Raw genomic sequence first — 17,871 nt, forward strand, 5'->3', positions numbered from 1 at the left:
AGAAATCACTTTTTATCTTTTCCTGGGGAAACCTTCAGAATTATTGTTCTAAAGCAGGGGTTCTCAACCAGGCCTTGGGACACACCTAGCTAGTCAGGTTTGCATGAGAGAGATTTGCATGCACTTGCTCCATTTTATCTCATGCATACTCATTGTCCGTAATACAAGGGTTACAATCCAATTTGGAATTAGTCACACTGTATCAACTACCCTGATATTTCACTAATTACTCCTTATTATAAACACATTCATTACTTTTTTAAAACATTTATTAAATCAAACATTCCCAATCCACCACAGTAAGTACTCTCCATGAGAGATTGAGACCTCTGACTGTTGGTTTTGTTGTTTGGAGAATTTTACTGATTGGACAGCGATGGACTACAACAAATAACAGGGCAGTTGAGCGGTGCATAATATAATATAGCCCGCGATGGACTGCTTTGGACTGTGTTATTGTTCAACAATCAGGGTCAGAAGAAGTGGAATGTTATACTGAGGGAAATTGTTATACAAGGTACTTACTGTGGTGGATTGGGAATGTTTGATTTAATAAATGTTTAAAAAAAAGTAATTAAAAAAGTAATGAATGTGTTTATAATAAGGAGTAATTAGTGAAATTTCAGGGTAATGCATATTCATTGTGGATATCATAAAAACCTGACTAACTAGGTGTGTGCGGACTGCGGAGGACTGGGTTGAGAACCCCTGTTCTAAGACCAGCTTCACGCTCAGTGTTTCGTGCTGAGTTCCTGTTGTCTTTGCGTTCTCCTGCTCCTTGAGCTGGCTCGGGATGAAACTGCTGCTAAAGTTACTTGACAGGCCCTTGACGAGGGTGAAGCCGAGCACTGTATTTATAGTGATGCCTACTGGCTAGTCAGATTGGAGCAGTGAGAGCGGGGGGGCCATTAAACTCAGGTCTTACATTCTCTGTACTTACCCTGTGGAGGAAAGAAGGCGTGAAAATATTGCTGATAATTTCCTCTTAGAAACCTGCTGTGATGGACTAAAGCAGCCCCGGTGGCTTGCATGGGAGGATAACTGCAAGAAAAAATGTAGTTGCTGTAAGACAGCTGTTACCAGGCTTGTGATGGAAGGTCTTATCTCTCTAGGAATTTAAACTAGATGGACATTATGGGGACAGTAATATAAAGGACACTAAAGATAGACGCCAAAAATCTGTGTACTAGGATAGGGTACTATAATGGCATTTGGGCCATTTAGAGCGTAAATCGGCATTTGTGCGCCAGTATTTAGGCATGATAACTTATGCCACGTAAAAGGCAGGGGTAGATGTTAGCATGTGCAAGTTAGTATTCTGTAAGGTTAGCATGTAAGTGCATGACTTCAACATGGCCGTAGAAACAGTTAAACAGTAAGCTCAATGGATGAGTCTTCCAACACTAAATCACAAGTACAGTTTGGTGGATTCTCAAGGAGGTAGTTTTATTAGAGAGCAAAAGGATCCAACGTGGGACCGTGTTTTGGCTTGGAAAAAGCCTGCTTCAGGGATCTTTTGCAGACAAGATCTAAAGAGCGTTCATCCACAGTATTAAAACACAGGTCCTGTGTCGCCAGAGACAGCCTTTGCCTTATGGGTAGAGTTCATGATTCTCGCCTAGATGTTTCTTGTGTTTTTAATATTGTGGAAGAACTCGCTTTAGATCTTGTCTGCAAAAGACTCCTGAAGCGGGCTTTTTCTAGCTGAAACATGGTCCTGTCTCAGGTCCTTTTGCTCTCTAATAAACTACATTCTTGAGAATCCACCAAATTGTATGTGTGATTTAGTGTTGGAAGACTCATCCATTGACCTTACTATTTGACTGTTTCTACGGACTGTAAGGTTTCTTCTGTTCCTCCACCTCGGAGGTTATTTTTACCGTTACACATGGCCTGTCAATGGCCTGACAATATGCACACCTCCCTTTCAGTTATGCACTAAAGCACTTAGGGGCCCTTTTACTAAGCCGTTTGGCGCCTACATGCACGCAATGCGCGTCGATTTGGAACTACCACTTGGCTACCGCGTGGCCGAGGTGGTAATTTCATTTTTTACGCACGTCCGCTACGCGTGACAGAAAATATATTTTATTTTCTGGCGTGTGGCCCAGGCAGTAATCGACATTGTACGTGTGTAGATTAGTACCACGCAGTTAATGCATGAGACCCTACTGCTAAGTGAATGGGTGGTAGTAAGGTCTCAGACCCAAAATGGACATGCGCCAATTTTTATTTTGCCGCAAGTCTATTTTCGGCCCAAAAATGGGCATTTTTTACAGTGCAGGTCATTTTTCGGCGCACCTTAGTAAAAGGACCCCTTAGGTGCTACTTTTATCAAATAGCACCCAATTGCAATTATGCACATAACTTTTGGCACTAAAAGTTATGTGCCGAATTGGTGCCTAATTGGAGCGCATTATATAGACAGTAAGTGAGCAAATTTATAACTGGTTGCCTGGACTGAGAGGGGCAAAAATGCATCTACACATCAGCACCTCTACGTCTTCAATAAAATGCTAGCACAAATCCTGCAGAAATCACAAGTAAGATGAACCCATGAATATACCTTGCAATCAGTTCAAAAGCAGGTGTAAGTGTACGCACTTAGGGCTGGATTCAGTAAATGGAGCCCGGACTGTCCTTTTTGTTAAACTGTACAGCGCTGCGTAACCCTAGTAGCGCTCTAGAAATGTTAAGTAGTAGTAGTAGTAAATCTGGATGCCAGAAAAGTGTGCTATTCTGTAAAGAGCACTCCATGTTGGGTGCTCTTAGGGCCCCTTTTACCAAGCTGCGGCAAAAGGGGGCCTGTGCTGGTGTCTGTGCGTGTTTTTGACGCACATCGAGGCCCCCTTTTACCGCAGCTGGTAAAAAGGTAGTGTTTCTTTTTTTGCAGGAAATGGCCATGCGGCAAGTAAAGCACTTGCATGGCCATTTTGGGGTGGGAGCCCTTACTGCCACCCATTGAGGCGGCGGTAAGGGCTCTTGCACTAACCCAGCGGTAAACAGGCAGCATGTGACACTGCCCGATTTACTGCTGGGTACACCCCAGCGCTACAAAAATAAATGTATGATGGCCCCCTGGGGGTGGGAAGTACCGCCGAGCTGCTGCTGTAGCCCGGCGCTACTTCCTGTTTAGCGAGTGGTAAGCCCGCGTTGGGCATACTGCTGCTTTGTAAAAAGAGCCCTTATAGAATAGCGCTTAAAGCCTATTCCTGCGTCCACATTTGGGTACCAGTATTTACCCCTGGCGTAAATGCCAGTGCTCAACTGAAGTGCCGCTGAATATTGCAGTTAGCACCCAACACAAAGCTGGCTATGTTGGGGGCATTCCAGGGGAGGGGGGGGGGGGGGGGGGGGGGGGTGGAGTCAGCACATGGCTGCTTAAGTGCTGAGATATATATATATATATATTTTTTTTTTTTTTTAATTATGCATTTCAATTAACATCAGATACAACTTTTGAAAGGAAATACAGCAATTACCATAAGGAAAACAAAACCTATTTCCCTTCCCTATCCAGCATCTCTCCTTTCCCTGCATCCTTAAGGGTCCAGCATCTTTCTCTCATACAGTTCTCCCTCCCTTCCCCTGCAGTCTTAAAGTCAGACTTGCCTTCATCAGCATCACCATCAACAGCAGTAGCATTTACCACAGTCTGCCTCTGGCCACCATGGGACCTTCCTTTGCTGGGTCCCACATAAGCAGAAACAGGAATTGGAATAAAAGGGACTGGGATGTGGCAGAGAAAAGGCCCCAGATTGGCTAAGACAATCTGTGGTGATCACTGCCCCTGCAGGCAAGTTTGATCTTGGGGCGGGGGGGGGGGGGTGGGGGAGTAAGAGGGAGAGTTGCCAGACCCATGGGGGTGAAGAGAAAGGAAGGGAGACAGATGACTGACTGCGGGACAGAGGAGCAGAGCGTGACCTGGGAGTGACCAGTAGTAGCAGAAAATCGGCCCACACATTGGCCAGTTTTCTGTCTTGCCAGGAACCATGAACACCCTACTGATGTAAACCTATGTACTAACGTTCTTATCAGTCTTAAGTTTGCACATGGTCTTATACTGTAACTACTGAATAAATGATTAACATAAAGGTTAACATAAAGGTTAGCAGGGTTAGAGTTTTGACTAAACCAATCTTTTTTTCTCTTTTCCTAGGAAGATTATGACCGTCTGCGACCTCTTTCGTATCCTATGACTGACGTTTTCCTCATCTGCTTCTCAGTGGTGAATCCTGCCTCCTTTCAAAACGTGAAGGAAGAGTGGGTGCCAGAGTTGAGAGAATATGCACCAAATGTACCTTTTTTATTAGTGGGAACCCAGGTACAATTTGTTTCAAATTTATCAAAAGGTATTCTGTCATGCAAGTTTTAGCTAAATATTGATCACGTGGTTTGTGTTCAAGGTCTAGACTGGCTATTTCCGTGTTCCTTTGTGCAGCTCCGCGGACCAAATTGGATTTTGCACCGATTGTTCCTTTCTTGGCACTCTTGTGTTCTGCTCTTTGTCTCCAGTTTTTCATTGTGCTTCCTCTTTGCTCTCTGCCTGTCTTTGAAACTGATTGCAGTATCAAACCTGGCTTATTTTTTTTTTTGAACAGTAGCTCACAGCGATGTCTTTATTCTCTGTGCCACAGGCAGCTTGTTAAGGTGTGACACTGGCACGTCCAGGTGTGGCTGAGAAAAAGAGGCACAGACAATCTGCAAAGCAGAGCAAACTGGGATGCACAATAAAAGTACTTGGCCACATTTAACTCTAAAAAGGTCTGCGTCAGGGACTACCGTAATATGTCAAAAACATAAATCAATACTAAATATGAATAATAACTCGATTAACATAATTTTTACATCACTGTTAATTTTTAACATAAAAAGGTGCAAAACCTGCTAAAAAGTATAGACTTCAAATAAATACAACAAACATATAAATAATTGGACTAAATAAATTTTTTAAAAAAGCCTATTTATGAAAGAATGGTGAGTCTACAGGTTTCAAATGCATTCTTTTTATTTATTTATTTTTTTTACATTTGTACCCCACGCTTTCCCACTCATGGCAGGCTCAATGCGGCTTACATGGGGCAATGGAGGGTTAAGTGACTTGCCCAGAAGTGGGAATCGAACTCAGTTCCTCAGTTCCCCAGGACCAAAGTCCACCACCCTAACCATTAGGCCACTCCTCCACTGTTGCTACTATTTGAGATTCTACATGGAATGTTGCTATTCCAACATTCCATGTAGAAGTCGGCCCTTGCAGATCACCAATGTGGCCGCACAGGCTTCTGCTTCTGTGAATCTGACGTCCTGCACGTACGTGCAGGACGTCAGACTCACAGAAACAGAAGCCTGCACAGCCTTCTACATGGAATGTTGCTAGTGGAATAGCAACATTCCATGTAGAATCTCCAACAGTAGCAACATTCCATGTAGAATCTCCAATAGTATCTATTTTATTTTTATTACATTTGTACCCCGCGCTTTCCCACTCATGGCAGGCTCAATGCGGCTTACATGGGGCAATGGAGGGTTAAGTGACTTGCCCAGAGTCACAAGGAGCTGCCTGTGCCTGCAGTGGGAATTGAACTCAGTTCCCCAGGACCAAAGCCCACCACCCTAACCACTAGGCCAGTCCTGTATATGCTTGGCTAAAAATTGCATTTTTAATGCATTTTTTAGCCAACCTATATAAAAAATTAAGGAAGGGAATCTGTATGTACCACTCACGCCCCATTGGTAAGCCCTGGTTACCAAGCAGACATTATCTCTCTAGATAGCCCAGTGCAGGTCCCTCGCTTATCATAGAGCGAGCCTGGAGCCACCTGATAGAATATATGCATACCAACCCCATGCCATGGCCACCACCTCGGCCCACTCGCACTCCACTCCCTCGGAGGACACTTGCAATGCAGCCACGTGGGCTTCCATCCACGCTGTCCCTAAACATTGCTGTCTTGATTTGGTATGCCAGGCCTCTGACTCATTAGTAAGCGCAGTAATACAGGCAACGCTCGCACTGGAGCATCTCCTTCCTCAGACAGAGGGGGATCTTGATATGACTCTGAATATCACATTCTTGCCCTGAAAGCACATCAGACGTCAAGTCCACTCACTAAACTTCCTCTGTCAACACTGTTGGATCACTTCCTATTGCGTTTTGTCAAGCTTCTCTCCTGTTTGATGTTTAATAGTTCAGGTTGATGTTCACGTAGTAGGAGACTCATATAGGTTAAGACCCTGATATCTCATTTACATAGTAACATAGTAGATGACGGCAGAAAAAGACCTGCACGGTCCATCCAGTCTGCCCAAGAAGTTCCCACAAACCATCTTTCTCTTTTGATCTAGGCACAGGAAAAAAATAAAAAAGGAAAGATTTTAAATGCTCCCAAGTTTCAACCTAATTAATGTTTAATGTGGGATATAAATGACATAAATAAGTAAAAAAATATATAGATAGATAGAAACTCTGAATGTTGAGCACCTGATTCTCAAAGTTGTCTGTTTTAGTGGTCCTTTACCAGGAGAAAAAAAAAATCTCTGCACAAATATAACACGTGTTAGGGTGTTCCTATAACCAGCCCCTCCAAATGACACACTGATTACGATTTACAACAAATTATTACTCTACCTATGAAAAGTTATTCCGTTATTATATTTCCTCTGTGTACATCCGTATACTGTACAAGCCGGCATATTTGAAAATATAAGCGAGATTAAATAAAAATGCTACCAACAACAAAGAACGACAATGTAGATGCAGCAGCTCATAGGTATGCTTACTTTCTTTTGAGTGTATGGCGAAGACAGCTGCGCAAGGAAAGGGAAACAGAGACTAACCTAATGCACTTCAATTTTTGTCTTCCTGCCGTCTCCTGTTCTCAATCAAACCTCCTTACTTAGCATCATCATCTCTCCCTCCCCCCAGTCCAGCATACGTCTCTCAGCTTCCCACCTCAGGTGACCCATTCCCCTCACCGGCCATCCCTCAAACCTCACCACTCCTCCAGCAGCTCCAGCGGAGTTTTTATCTGATATTCAAAGAAGATTGCACCTCTGATACATTTGTGCATCCCTCATTCCTGATATTTTACTTATTAATTCCACTTTTGGCTTCATTTAAACTGGTTCTAAGGTATATGACCCTTGGAGTTACCTATTTTCATTTTGCTTCCTGCAACACGAGGGTCGGCTAGTTCATCCTACCACAGCATTACAGGGGATATAAAGATAAAAAGTAGAGTTCATCTGGTCCCCTTTATATCCTTTGGCTCAGGAGATACCTACATATGGCTGATGCGTCCTGCTTGTCCTAGGAGAAAGCAAAGTTACTGACCTCTAATGGGAGAGCTCTGTGGATGGCAGGATAAGTTGGGGCCAATGCGGAAAGAATGCGGTAGAGCCAGCTCAGTGCACTGTTTCTACCACAAAAAGTATCTAAAAAAAATTCCACTGGTATACTGTATGCAAAGAGCATGCAAATTACTACTATTTATCAGTTCTATAGCGCTACAAGGCATACGCAGCGCTATACACCATACATGAAAAGACAGTCCCTGCTCAAAGAGCTCACAATCTAAATAGGACAGGCAAACAGAACAATTAAGAGGTAAGGGAATTAAAGAGGTGGGGATAAGAGGGTACAGTGCAAGTGAGTAGTGGTTAGGAGTCAAAAGCAGCGTTAGAGGTGGGCTTTTAGCCTGGATTTGAAACGGCCAAAGACGGGGGCTAGACGTACAGGCTCGGGAAGCCTATTCCAGGCGTGAGGTGCAGCGAGATAAAAGGAACAGAGTCTGGAATTAGCAGTGGAGGAGAAGGGGATAGACAAGAGAGATTTAGCCATAGAACGGAGTATTACTACTACTACTTGACATTTCTAAAGCGCTACTAGGGTTACACAGCGCTGTACAATTTAACATAGAAGGACAGTCCCTGCTCAAAGGAGCTTACAATCTAAAGGACAAATGTACAGTCAGTCAAATAGGGGCAGTCTAGATTTCCTGAAAGGTATAAAGGTTAGGTGCCGAAAGCAACGTTGAAGAGGTGGGCTTTGAGCAAGGATTTGAAGATGGGTAGGGAGGGGGCTTGGCGTAAGGGCTCAGGAAGTTTATTCCAAGCATAGGGTGAGGCGAGGCAGAATGAGCGGAGCCTGGAGTTGGCGGTGGTGGAGAAGGGTACTGAGAGGTGGGATTTGTCCTGTGAGCGGAGGTTACGGGCGGGAACGTAAGGGGAAATGAGGGTAGAGAGGTAATGAGTACCCGAGGGGGGGTGTAGGGAGAGACAAGAGTGGAGAGGTACTGCTTCATTTTTAATGCGACAGTAATCCGCAGCCGACTGTGAAAAGTTACCCTTCCTAGCAGTGCCTGAACAGTGATTTGGCTCAGGCACTGACAGGAAGGGTGACATAAAAAAAACACCGGTGGGTTTGCACTTGACCTTTTATCTCCCTCCCCCTGACCCAAATCCATTGCCGGTAGCTCTGGTAGTCTAGTGGGCCCCTCCTCCCTTCCTTTCTCCTAAACCGACTCTTCCCCTTTCGATCCCTGATTTAGAAAAAAAAGAAATCCTGTCCACCCCCCCCTCCCGAATTACACATCCCAGGTAGTCTAGTGGCTCTCCTCTCGACCTGATCCCCTGTCCCCCAATTTAGATGAAAAAAAAATCCCTGATGTCTAGTGGCACCCCAGACCCATATCTGAAAGAGTCAGGAGTGATGCCCACTCATGCCTCCCAGCACCATCATGTGGAAAAATACTGGCATGATGCACTGGGCAGGTTCAGTCTGCCATGCAAGGGAACAATGTGGAAATCTACCAGGGGCGAGGGGGGTTACATCAGGGGCTCCCTCTAACCCTTCGATGCTGCCTCAGATCTGGTGGTAAATTTCTCAGAACAACAGAGAGAGAGTCCAAATCTCCCGCAAAAAACACAAGAAAGCAACAAAACAAGCGGAAGATATCCAGAAAGACCAAACTGAAGTCACAGATGTTGAGAAACCAAAATGATTTATTAGGACCCTACACGGTCCGTGTTTCGGCCAAAAAGGCCTTCTTCAGGGGTCTATCCAAGTAAAGCGTGGACTTTTCAGTCTGTGAAAAAGTCCACGCTTTACTTGGATAGCACCAAGCGATCGTCTCATTTTGTGAGAACCTTTGGCAGAACATCCGTATATGCCAATTTGTAGACCCCTGAAGAAGGCCTTTTTGGCCAAAACGTCTGTGACTTCAGTTAGGTCTTTCTGGATATCTCCTGCTTGGTAAATTTCTCATGCTGCAGACATCAGTGCACAGGCTGTTTCTCTGCACTGCCGCAGATTAGCAAATAGCCTGCTTACCACGCATTTAAGCACGCTGTGTTCAGATGTCTTAACATGCGAGTTAATTTGGTTGCTAAACCCTTTTTCTGTATCTTGCGGCCCGTAACAACCGCGTACACTGCTCGTTAACCGCACGCTACAGTTCACGGTAGCTTTGTGCATGGCCTCCTCTTTATGCTCCTCCTACATCTCTCCCAGAGCAGCAAGTAGAGCTTCCTGCATCTTCTCACCATTGTAGCACGGTGGGGCTGAATCCCACCACTAGTCCAAAATAGTAGTGCTCCTGCTGAGACTGTTGGCATCAGTGGTCCTCCAGGAAAAACTTTTATTTTTTTCCTTCAGAAGCAGTCATCGGGGGGGGGGGGGGGGGGGGGGGTCTTTGATGTTTCCCATTGGTGGTATGCGAAACAAAAAAAGTGAGGAAAACCAAGGAGGATACCAAAAAAACTTTATTGAGTATTTAAAAAAAAACGACCTGACACAGCCGTGTCGGGTTGTTTTTTTAAATACTCAATAAAGATTTTTTTGGTATCCTCCTTGGTTCTCCTCACTTTTTTTTGTTTCACATCTCACGGCACGGTGAGGTTTTTTTTACCTCCCTTTTTTTTGCTTATCCCATTGGTGGTATGCATCATCAGAAGAGTGAGAGTTTTACAAGACTAAGAACCTCATTTAGGGGTCCTTTTTACTAAGGTGCGCAGAAAAATGGCCTGCAACGGTGCAGACCCGTGTATTTGGACGCGTGCAGGTCCATTTTTTTCCAGCGCACCTTCAAAAAGGCCTTTTTTTTTTTTTGCCGAAAATGGACGTGTGGCAAAATAAAAATTGACGCGCATCCATTTTGGGCCTGAGACCTTACCGCCACTTAGTGGAAGCATGTAAAAAATGAAATTTCCGCCGGGCCATGTGGTAGCTGGGCGGTAATTCAAAATTGATGTGCGTAAGCATCTACACAACTTAGTAAAAGGGCCCTTTAGAGACCCTGTCACATGTTGCTATACTTAATCTTTTAAATACATATGGGATGCGCCTGTTATTTTCCCCATAGCTACATAAAAAGGTTGCGTTAACTGCATTGGAAAATAATGGCACCCGATTAAAGAAAAATCTGTTAGATCTGATCAGTGGCGTAGCTACGTGGGGCCACGGGGGCCTGAGCCCCGTAGATTTGGCCCTGGACCCTCCTGCCGACTACCCTCTCGACCCCCCCCCCTCCCGCCGCCAACCCGCCGTCGCCTACCTTTGCTGGTGGGGGACCCCAGCCCCCGCCAGCCGAGGTCCTCCTCTTCCGGCGCAAGGCTTCGTTCTGTTTCTGAGTCTGACGTCAGACTCAGAAACAGATTGAAGCCTTGCGCTGGAAGAAGAGGACCTCGGCTGGCGGGGATTGGGGTCCCCCGCCAGCAAAGGTAGGTGGCAGCGGGAGGGGGGTCAAGAGGATCGTCAGCAGGGGGGGATCAAAGTTGTTGTTGGTGGTGGTGGTGGCGGCGGAGGTGCCGGGGGGGGGGTGGGGGGGGGCTAAAATGTGCCCCCTCGCCTCGGGCTCTGGACCCCCCTCCCGCCGAAGTCTGGCTACACCCCTGGATCTGACTCAAGGTAACCTAGCACTGAGGGAAGATTTCTTAAAAACTTAAGTAGCGCTTACAGAGAAGTGTCTGTTGTGTGTCTGTGTCCGTTATGTGAACGTATTCCACATTAATATGAATATACTTCTTTTCTCCGAGGACAAGCAGGCTGCTTGTTCTCACGACTGGGTTGACGTCCACGGCAGCCCCCACCAACCGGAACAAAACTTTGCGGGCGGTCTCGCACGCAGGGCACGCCCACTGCGCATGCGCGACCGTCTTCCCGCCCGTGCGTGACCGTTCCCGCTCAGTCTTTCTTTTTCCGTGCTGGGGAGAGCCGCGTTCGTCTCTCTCTCTGTCAGCCCCGGAAACCGGATCGCGCTTTCGCCGCGAATTTTCTTTAATTTTCTTCTCTTTCGTTGATTCGTTGTTTTTTCCCTTTGTTTAAAAAAAAACAAAACAAAAACAAACTTTGTTTTTCCCTCGTCTCTTAGCGGGGGCGTCACGGTCGATTTGTTTTCGAGGTGTGAATTTTACCGCCACCATCGACAGCTTTGACTTCTTTTACCGTTACTCCCTCAACGGACAACGTAGCTTTGTGGAAATACAGCCTGTCAGCTATTTAGCTGTACAAAATAACTGTACATGCCCTTTTGAAAGGATAGTCTGTTTAAAAAAAAAAAAAAAAGCCATTTCCTTCTTTCAGGGTTTCTTCATGGTATGCAGTTATCAATGGGCTTTTCAACTACCCAGGTCTTATCAGAAAGCCACAAACCTAATAATAAACACTGGGGACAGGGGAGGAGGAGACAATTCTAGGCATACACGACAACAAGCTTTTGACAGAAATAGCCTGTTTAAAAAAGCAGCCCTCTGTGGCATCCAGAGGTTACAATTCTAAAACACAGAATGATATTCAGATAGCCAAACTGTTTGGTTTTTCAGCTGCCTGATCATTCACTGGCTTCCTGACTTAAGGTTAACGGACAGGGCTGTGCCAACCATGCAAATCCCTCCCTTCCTTTCCCTCTCTTCTCTGCTTTGCTTGCTTGCTTTCTGCTCTGAGTCATGTGAGAGAAGGTTGAGCTCTTGAAAATCAGCATTTCTCCTTTCTGTCCTCTCATGTCCTTGTAAGGCCCGTTGCCTCACTTGAGTACTATTAATGTAGCCCTGCCCTTTAATGCAAAGAAGAATTGATATAGTCGGTTACATCTCTAGGGGTGGGAAAGTAAATGGATCCATGTTAAAATAGAATTTGAGGGGGGTTCATCCAGGTTTTAGAGAGGTATTTCAGATATTGAAAGAGACGAAGGCCATAAGAGGAGAGTGGCATCTAATAGACTTCCTGAGCCGGTCCGTCAAGCTCCATCTCTGGCCACGGGACGTGGTGGAGAGGAAAACGGTAACGGAATTCAAACATGCGTGGGATAAACATAAGGAATCCTGTTTAGAAGGAAGGGATCCTCAGGAGCTTAGCCTTGAATGGGTGGCAGAGACGGTTGGGAGGCGGGGCTAGTGCTGGGCAGACTTATACGGTCTGTGCCAGGGCTGGTGGTTGGGAGGCGGGGATAGTGCTGGGTAGACTTATACGGTCTGTGCCAGAGCCGGTGGTGGGAGGCGGGGCTGGTGGTTGGGAGGCGGGGATAGTACTGGGCGGACTTATACGGTCTGTGCCCTGAAAAAGACAGGTACAAATCAAGGTAAGGTATACACAAAAAAACTAGCACATATGAGTTTATCTTGTTGGGCAGACTGGATGGACCGTGCAGGTCTTTTTCTGTCGTCATCTACTATGTTACTATGTCTTCAAATCTAAGCTTAAAGCCCACCTTTTTGATGCTGCTTTTAACTCCTAACCCTTATTCACTTGTTCAGAACCCTTATTTTATCATCCTCACTTTAATATTCCCTTATCTCTTATTTGCCCTGTTTGTCTGTCCTAATTAGATTGTAAGCTCTGTAAAGCAGGGACTGTCTCTTCATGTTCAAGTGTACAGCGCTGCGTACGTCTAGTAGCGCTATAGAAATGATAAGTAGTAGTAGTCTTTAGGATTCCAGAATCTTGCTATTCTTTGGGTTCCAGAATGTTGCTACTCTTTAGGATTCCGCACAGAATCTTGCTACTCTTTGGGATTCCGGAATCTTGCTACCCTTTGTCCTTATCCCTTATTTATCCTGTTTGTCTGTCCTAATTAGATTGTAAGCTCTATCGAGCAGGGACTGTCTCTTCATGTTCAATTTAATTTTTTTAATTTTTGTTACATTTGTACCCCGCGCTTTCCCACTCATGGCAGGCTCAATGCGTCTTACATGGGGCAATGGAGGGCTAAGTGACTTGCCCAGAGTCACAAGGAGCTGCAGTGAGAATTGAACTCAGATCCCCAGAATCAGAGTCCGCTGCACTAACCACTAGGCCACTCCTCCACTAGCAACATCCCATGTAGAAGCCTGCCCTTGCAGATCGGCAGGCTTCTGTTTCTGTGACTCTGACAGACTCACAGAAACAGAAGCCTGCGCGGCTGGAAGGGGTGGCTTCTACGTGGAATTTATTTATTTATTGCATTTGTACTCCACATTATCCCTCCTTTTTGCAGGCTCAATGTGGCTTACAGAGTGTTGTTATGATATGGTCATTACATGATTTTAAATAGTCGGTAATAAGCTGAAGGTAGATGAGGATTTAAATGGAAAGGTGATAGGTAAGGTCGTGCGAGAGGTTTTTGAAGCGCTTGGGTAGTTTGGGAGTGGTTAGTTTCATTAGGATTTCTTTTGTAGGCTTTGTTGAAGAGATATATCTTCAAAGATTTGCGAAAGCTGGTTAAGTTGTCCATGGTTTTCAGGGCCATAGGTAGTGCATTCCATATCTGTTTGCTTTTGTACGCAAAGGTAGTAGCATATGCCTGTTTGTATTTAATTCCTTTACAGCTGGGGAAATTCAAATGGAGGAGTTTGCGGGCTGATCTTTTGGCGTTTCTGGGCAGCAGGTCCACTAGGTTTAACATGTAGAGTGGGGCGTCTGCGTGAATGATTTTGTGTACAGTCGTGCAGATCTTGAACTCAATTCGTTCCTTGAGCGGGAGCCAGTGCAGTTTCTCTCTTAGGGGCTTCGCACTTTCGTATTTAGTTTTTCCAAAAATGAGTCGGGCTGCGGTGTTCTGGGCTGTTTGGAGTTTTTTAATGGTCTGTTCTTTACAACCTGCGTACAGAGCGTTGCAGTAGTCCAGGTGACTTATCACTAGTGACTGTACTAGGGTGTGGAAGATGTTTCTTGGGAAAAAAGGTTTTATTCTTTTGAGTTTCCACATTGAGTAGAACATTTTTTTCGTTGTATTCTTCACATGGGTGTCAAGTGTGAGGTTTCGGTCAATAGCGACTCCAAGAATTTTCAGATTTTCTGAAATGGGAAGTGTGCAGTATGGTGTGGTTATGTTGAGGTAGTTGTTTGTATTATATTGGGAAGTGAGAACTAGACATTGAGTTTTTTTCTGCGTTAAGTTTTAAATGGAATGAGTCCGCCCAAGAGTGCATGATTTGGAGGCTCTGGTTGATCTCGTTGGTTATTTCGTTTAGATCACTTTTGAACGGGATGTGGATCGTGACATCATCAGCATATATGTAGGGGTTAAGGTTTTGATTGGCTAGGAGTTTGGCTAGTGGTATCATCATTAGGTTGAAAATAGTTGGTGAAAGGGGGGATCCTTGAGGGACTCCGCATTCCGGTATCCAAGGTGATGATCTATCGGTGTTCGTTGTTACTTGGTAGGATCTGGTGGTCAGGAATCCTGGATATGCTCCTGACCCGCCCATGCCCCTCCCATGCCCCTCCCATGTCCATATGATAGAAATTGCATGCCTTTTTGAACAAGGTGGTCTTCAGTGATTTCCGGAAGCTAAGGTGGTCATGGATTGTTTTCACAGCTTTTGGGAGGCCATTCCATAGTTGTGCACTTATGTAGGAGAAGCCAGATGCGTAAGTTGTTTTGCACAGTTTCTAATTGGTGCCAATTAAAACTGGGAATTGTCAGTTAACTCCAATTAACTGCCAATATATTAAAATTAAGTTGCACATGCAGCTAACCAGTGGTGTGCTGGAGCAGGCTCTCACAGGCTCGCAAGAGCCGGTTGTTAAGTTTTTAAGAATTTTGGGAGCCAGTTGTTAAAGTAGGGCCCTCCATTGCTACTTTTAACAACTGGCTCCCAAAATGTGGGCTTGGACCCCCTGCTGAATTCTCTTTTACTTTGCTGGTGGGGATGCTGAGCCCTGCCAGCCAAGTAAATAGACTACTGCTGCTCCCCGCTCCTTGTTTCCAGCTCCGGGCAGCAGGCTGGGACTTCTCCAGCATGTGAGAGAAGTTCCAGCATGCTGCTCAGAACAAGACGTTGGGAGTGGTGGCAGTCCATTTATTGGCTGCCAGCAAAGGTATGCCTAGCGTGCCCGCACGAAGGGAGGGAGGAGAGAGAGGCAAAAGTTGCTCCCTCCCCCCCGGCCACCCCTGGCCCTTCCAACTGCAGAGCTGGCTACGTCCGGAGAAAGAGCCTGTTGTTAAAAATTTACCAGCACACCCCTGCAGCTAACCTTACTGTATAAACTCCATATGCAACTTTGTGTGCTAAGCATAAAGATGTGTGCCCAGTTAATTAGGAGGTAAATGTCCGCAGGGTCGCCGAGAGACTGAACCGGGCCTGGGGTAGGGCCGCCGCCGCGGCCCACCCCAGACCGCTGCGTAGCCAGACCACAAAAAAAAAGCGGGGGGGGGGGGGGGGGCGGTGGAGCCCAAAGTGGGGGGCACATTTTGCCCCACTCCCTGTCCCCTGCTGCAATTCTACATACCTTGGCTTGTGGGGGTCCCCAAGCCCCACCAGCAGAAGCCTTCCCCCAGCACTGTTCTCTGCATCATTGCCTGCCCTGCAGCTGCTTTTCCCTTCACAATTGCGCATGCAATCATGCGTAACATAGTAGTTGACGGCAGAAAAAGACCTGCATGGTCCATCCAGTCCGCCCAACAAGACAAACCCATATGTGCTACTTTTTGTGTATACCCTACTTTGATTTGTACCTGTCCTCTTCAGGGCACAGATGGTATAAGTCTGCCCAGCACTATCCCCGCCTCCCAACCACCAGCCCCGCCTCCCACCACCGGTTCTGGCACAGACCGTATAAGTCTGCCCAGTACTATCCCTGCCTCCCAACCACCAGCCCCGCCTCCCCCCACCGGCTCTGGAATAGACCGTATAAGGCTGCCTAGCACTATCCCTGCCTCCCAACCACCAGTCCCGTCTCCCACCAGCGGCTGTGGCACAGACCGTATAAGTCTGCCCAGCGCTATCCCTGCCTCCCAACCACCAGCCCCGCCTCCCACCGCTGGCTCTGGCACAGACCGTATAAGTCTGCCCAGCACTATCCCCACCTCCCAACCACCAGCCCCGCCTCCCACCACTGGCTCTGGCACAGACCGTATAAGTCTGCCCAGCACTATCCCTGCCTCCCAACCACCAGCCCCGCCTCCCACCACCGGCTCTGGCACAGACTGTATAAGTCTGCCCAGCACTATCCCCGCCTCCCAACCACCAGTCCCGCCTCCCACCATCGGCTCTGGCACAGACCGTATAAGTCTGCCCAGCACTATCCCCACCTCCCAACCACCGGCTCTGGCACAGACCGTATATGTCTGCCCAGCACTATCCCCGCCTCCCAACCACCAGTCCTGCCTCCCACCACCGTTGGATGATAATATATGCAAATTGGATAATTTAATGATGTATGAGTAAGTTATTATTGGAGCAAAGGATTAAAAGTTAAAAATTAGCCATAATAGTAGGACGCATGAATATTCTTAGTGGGTATCTTAAAATCTTGACCTAATGTGTGTGTTCCAAGAAATGGGTTAAGAAGTACTTCTTGGGCGAGTGGACCCCAATCCATTCAGGTTTTCAGGATATCTGAAATAAATATTCATGAGTGATTTGTAAGCGCTGCTTCAGATGCATGCAGATTTAGCTCATGCAATTTCACTGTGGATATACTGAGAACCTGATTAGCTGGGGTTCTTCCATGACCGGTTTGGGAGTAACTTGGTAGTATTCCAAGTCAGTATTTGTGAGGGTCCTTTATTATTCATTTTTACATCCTTTTTACAGCAGCAACAATATATTTTTATAGCTCATTTGTTCAACTGCTAACTTTTAGAGCCCAATTTTCCTTTATTTTTTAAGTCTGGAGACAGAATATGTTTTCTTCTTCTTTTTTTTTTTTTTAAAGCTTTTTCTTTCTAGTCATGCTCACCATTAAGGCTCAATAATCTTCATATCATCCCAAACACTAAAGAATTAGATCATTTATAGTCTTTTCACAGTGTAGTCATTATTAACTCCTTCATGTTTAAATACGCGGGGATCTTCAGAATTTATAACAGCAGAGAGCCATCTAAAAAACTTTTCAGTTATACTGATGGAGCTGTTCACCTCGTCATAGATCAACCCGTTTTCTCCTAATTTCTTACTTATTTATATTTATTTATTCATTTATTTTCAATCGTTTCTTAAATGAATTTCTTCTTAAAAATTTCTTAAATACTTTTTAAATCTTTTTCCAGAAGAAATGAAATAATATAACTTAGCTTTGAAGAAGCTTAAAGCAGCATTGTATCTCCAAAATAAACCTCTACCGACTTGGCCAGGTTTCGGAGGTCTTCAGGGAAGAGGTTTACTAAAAAGAGAAAACGTACATCAGCAAAGTATAAAAAGTCCCGTCAACCACAAATAACTATTCCTAAAGGTAGATTCACTGTGATATACCATTTAAGACTTCATTAGTTCGTACAAACAAAATGGCTGCGGCATCTTCATTAGCCCCAGCGATTTAAATAGACCACAGCTGATTGAAGAACGCCACTTTTTGATAGGCTCACGTCATATTTGTGAGCACCAATCAAATAAGTGACCACCAGTCTATTTCGGAATTCAGTCCATAGGGGTGTAAAGCACGAAGCTGGAAAA

At 45.6% G+C, this 17,871-nt stretch overlaps 1 protein-coding gene across 1 annotated transcript in view; it reads left to right on the top strand.

Annotated features, from left to right (window-relative positions):
- The window catches only part of RHOQ (ras homolog family member Q), an 81,117-nt gene that overhangs the window by 23,723 nt on the left and 39,523 nt on the right, over positions 1-17,871 (top strand). Inside the window, exon 3 of the mRNA XM_030195812.1 lies at positions 4,160-4,324. Coding sequence (XP_030051672.1) covers positions 4,160-4,324 — 165 coding nt within the window. The remainder of the gene's footprint in view (positions 1-4,159; positions 4,325-17,871) is intronic.

Source organism: Microcaecilia unicolor, chromosome 3, assembly GCF_901765095.1.
Source record: "Microcaecilia unicolor chromosome 3, aMicUni1.1, whole genome shotgun sequence".
Taxonomy (NCBI): domain Eukaryota; kingdom Metazoa; phylum Chordata; class Amphibia; order Gymnophiona; family Siphonopidae; genus Microcaecilia; species Microcaecilia unicolor.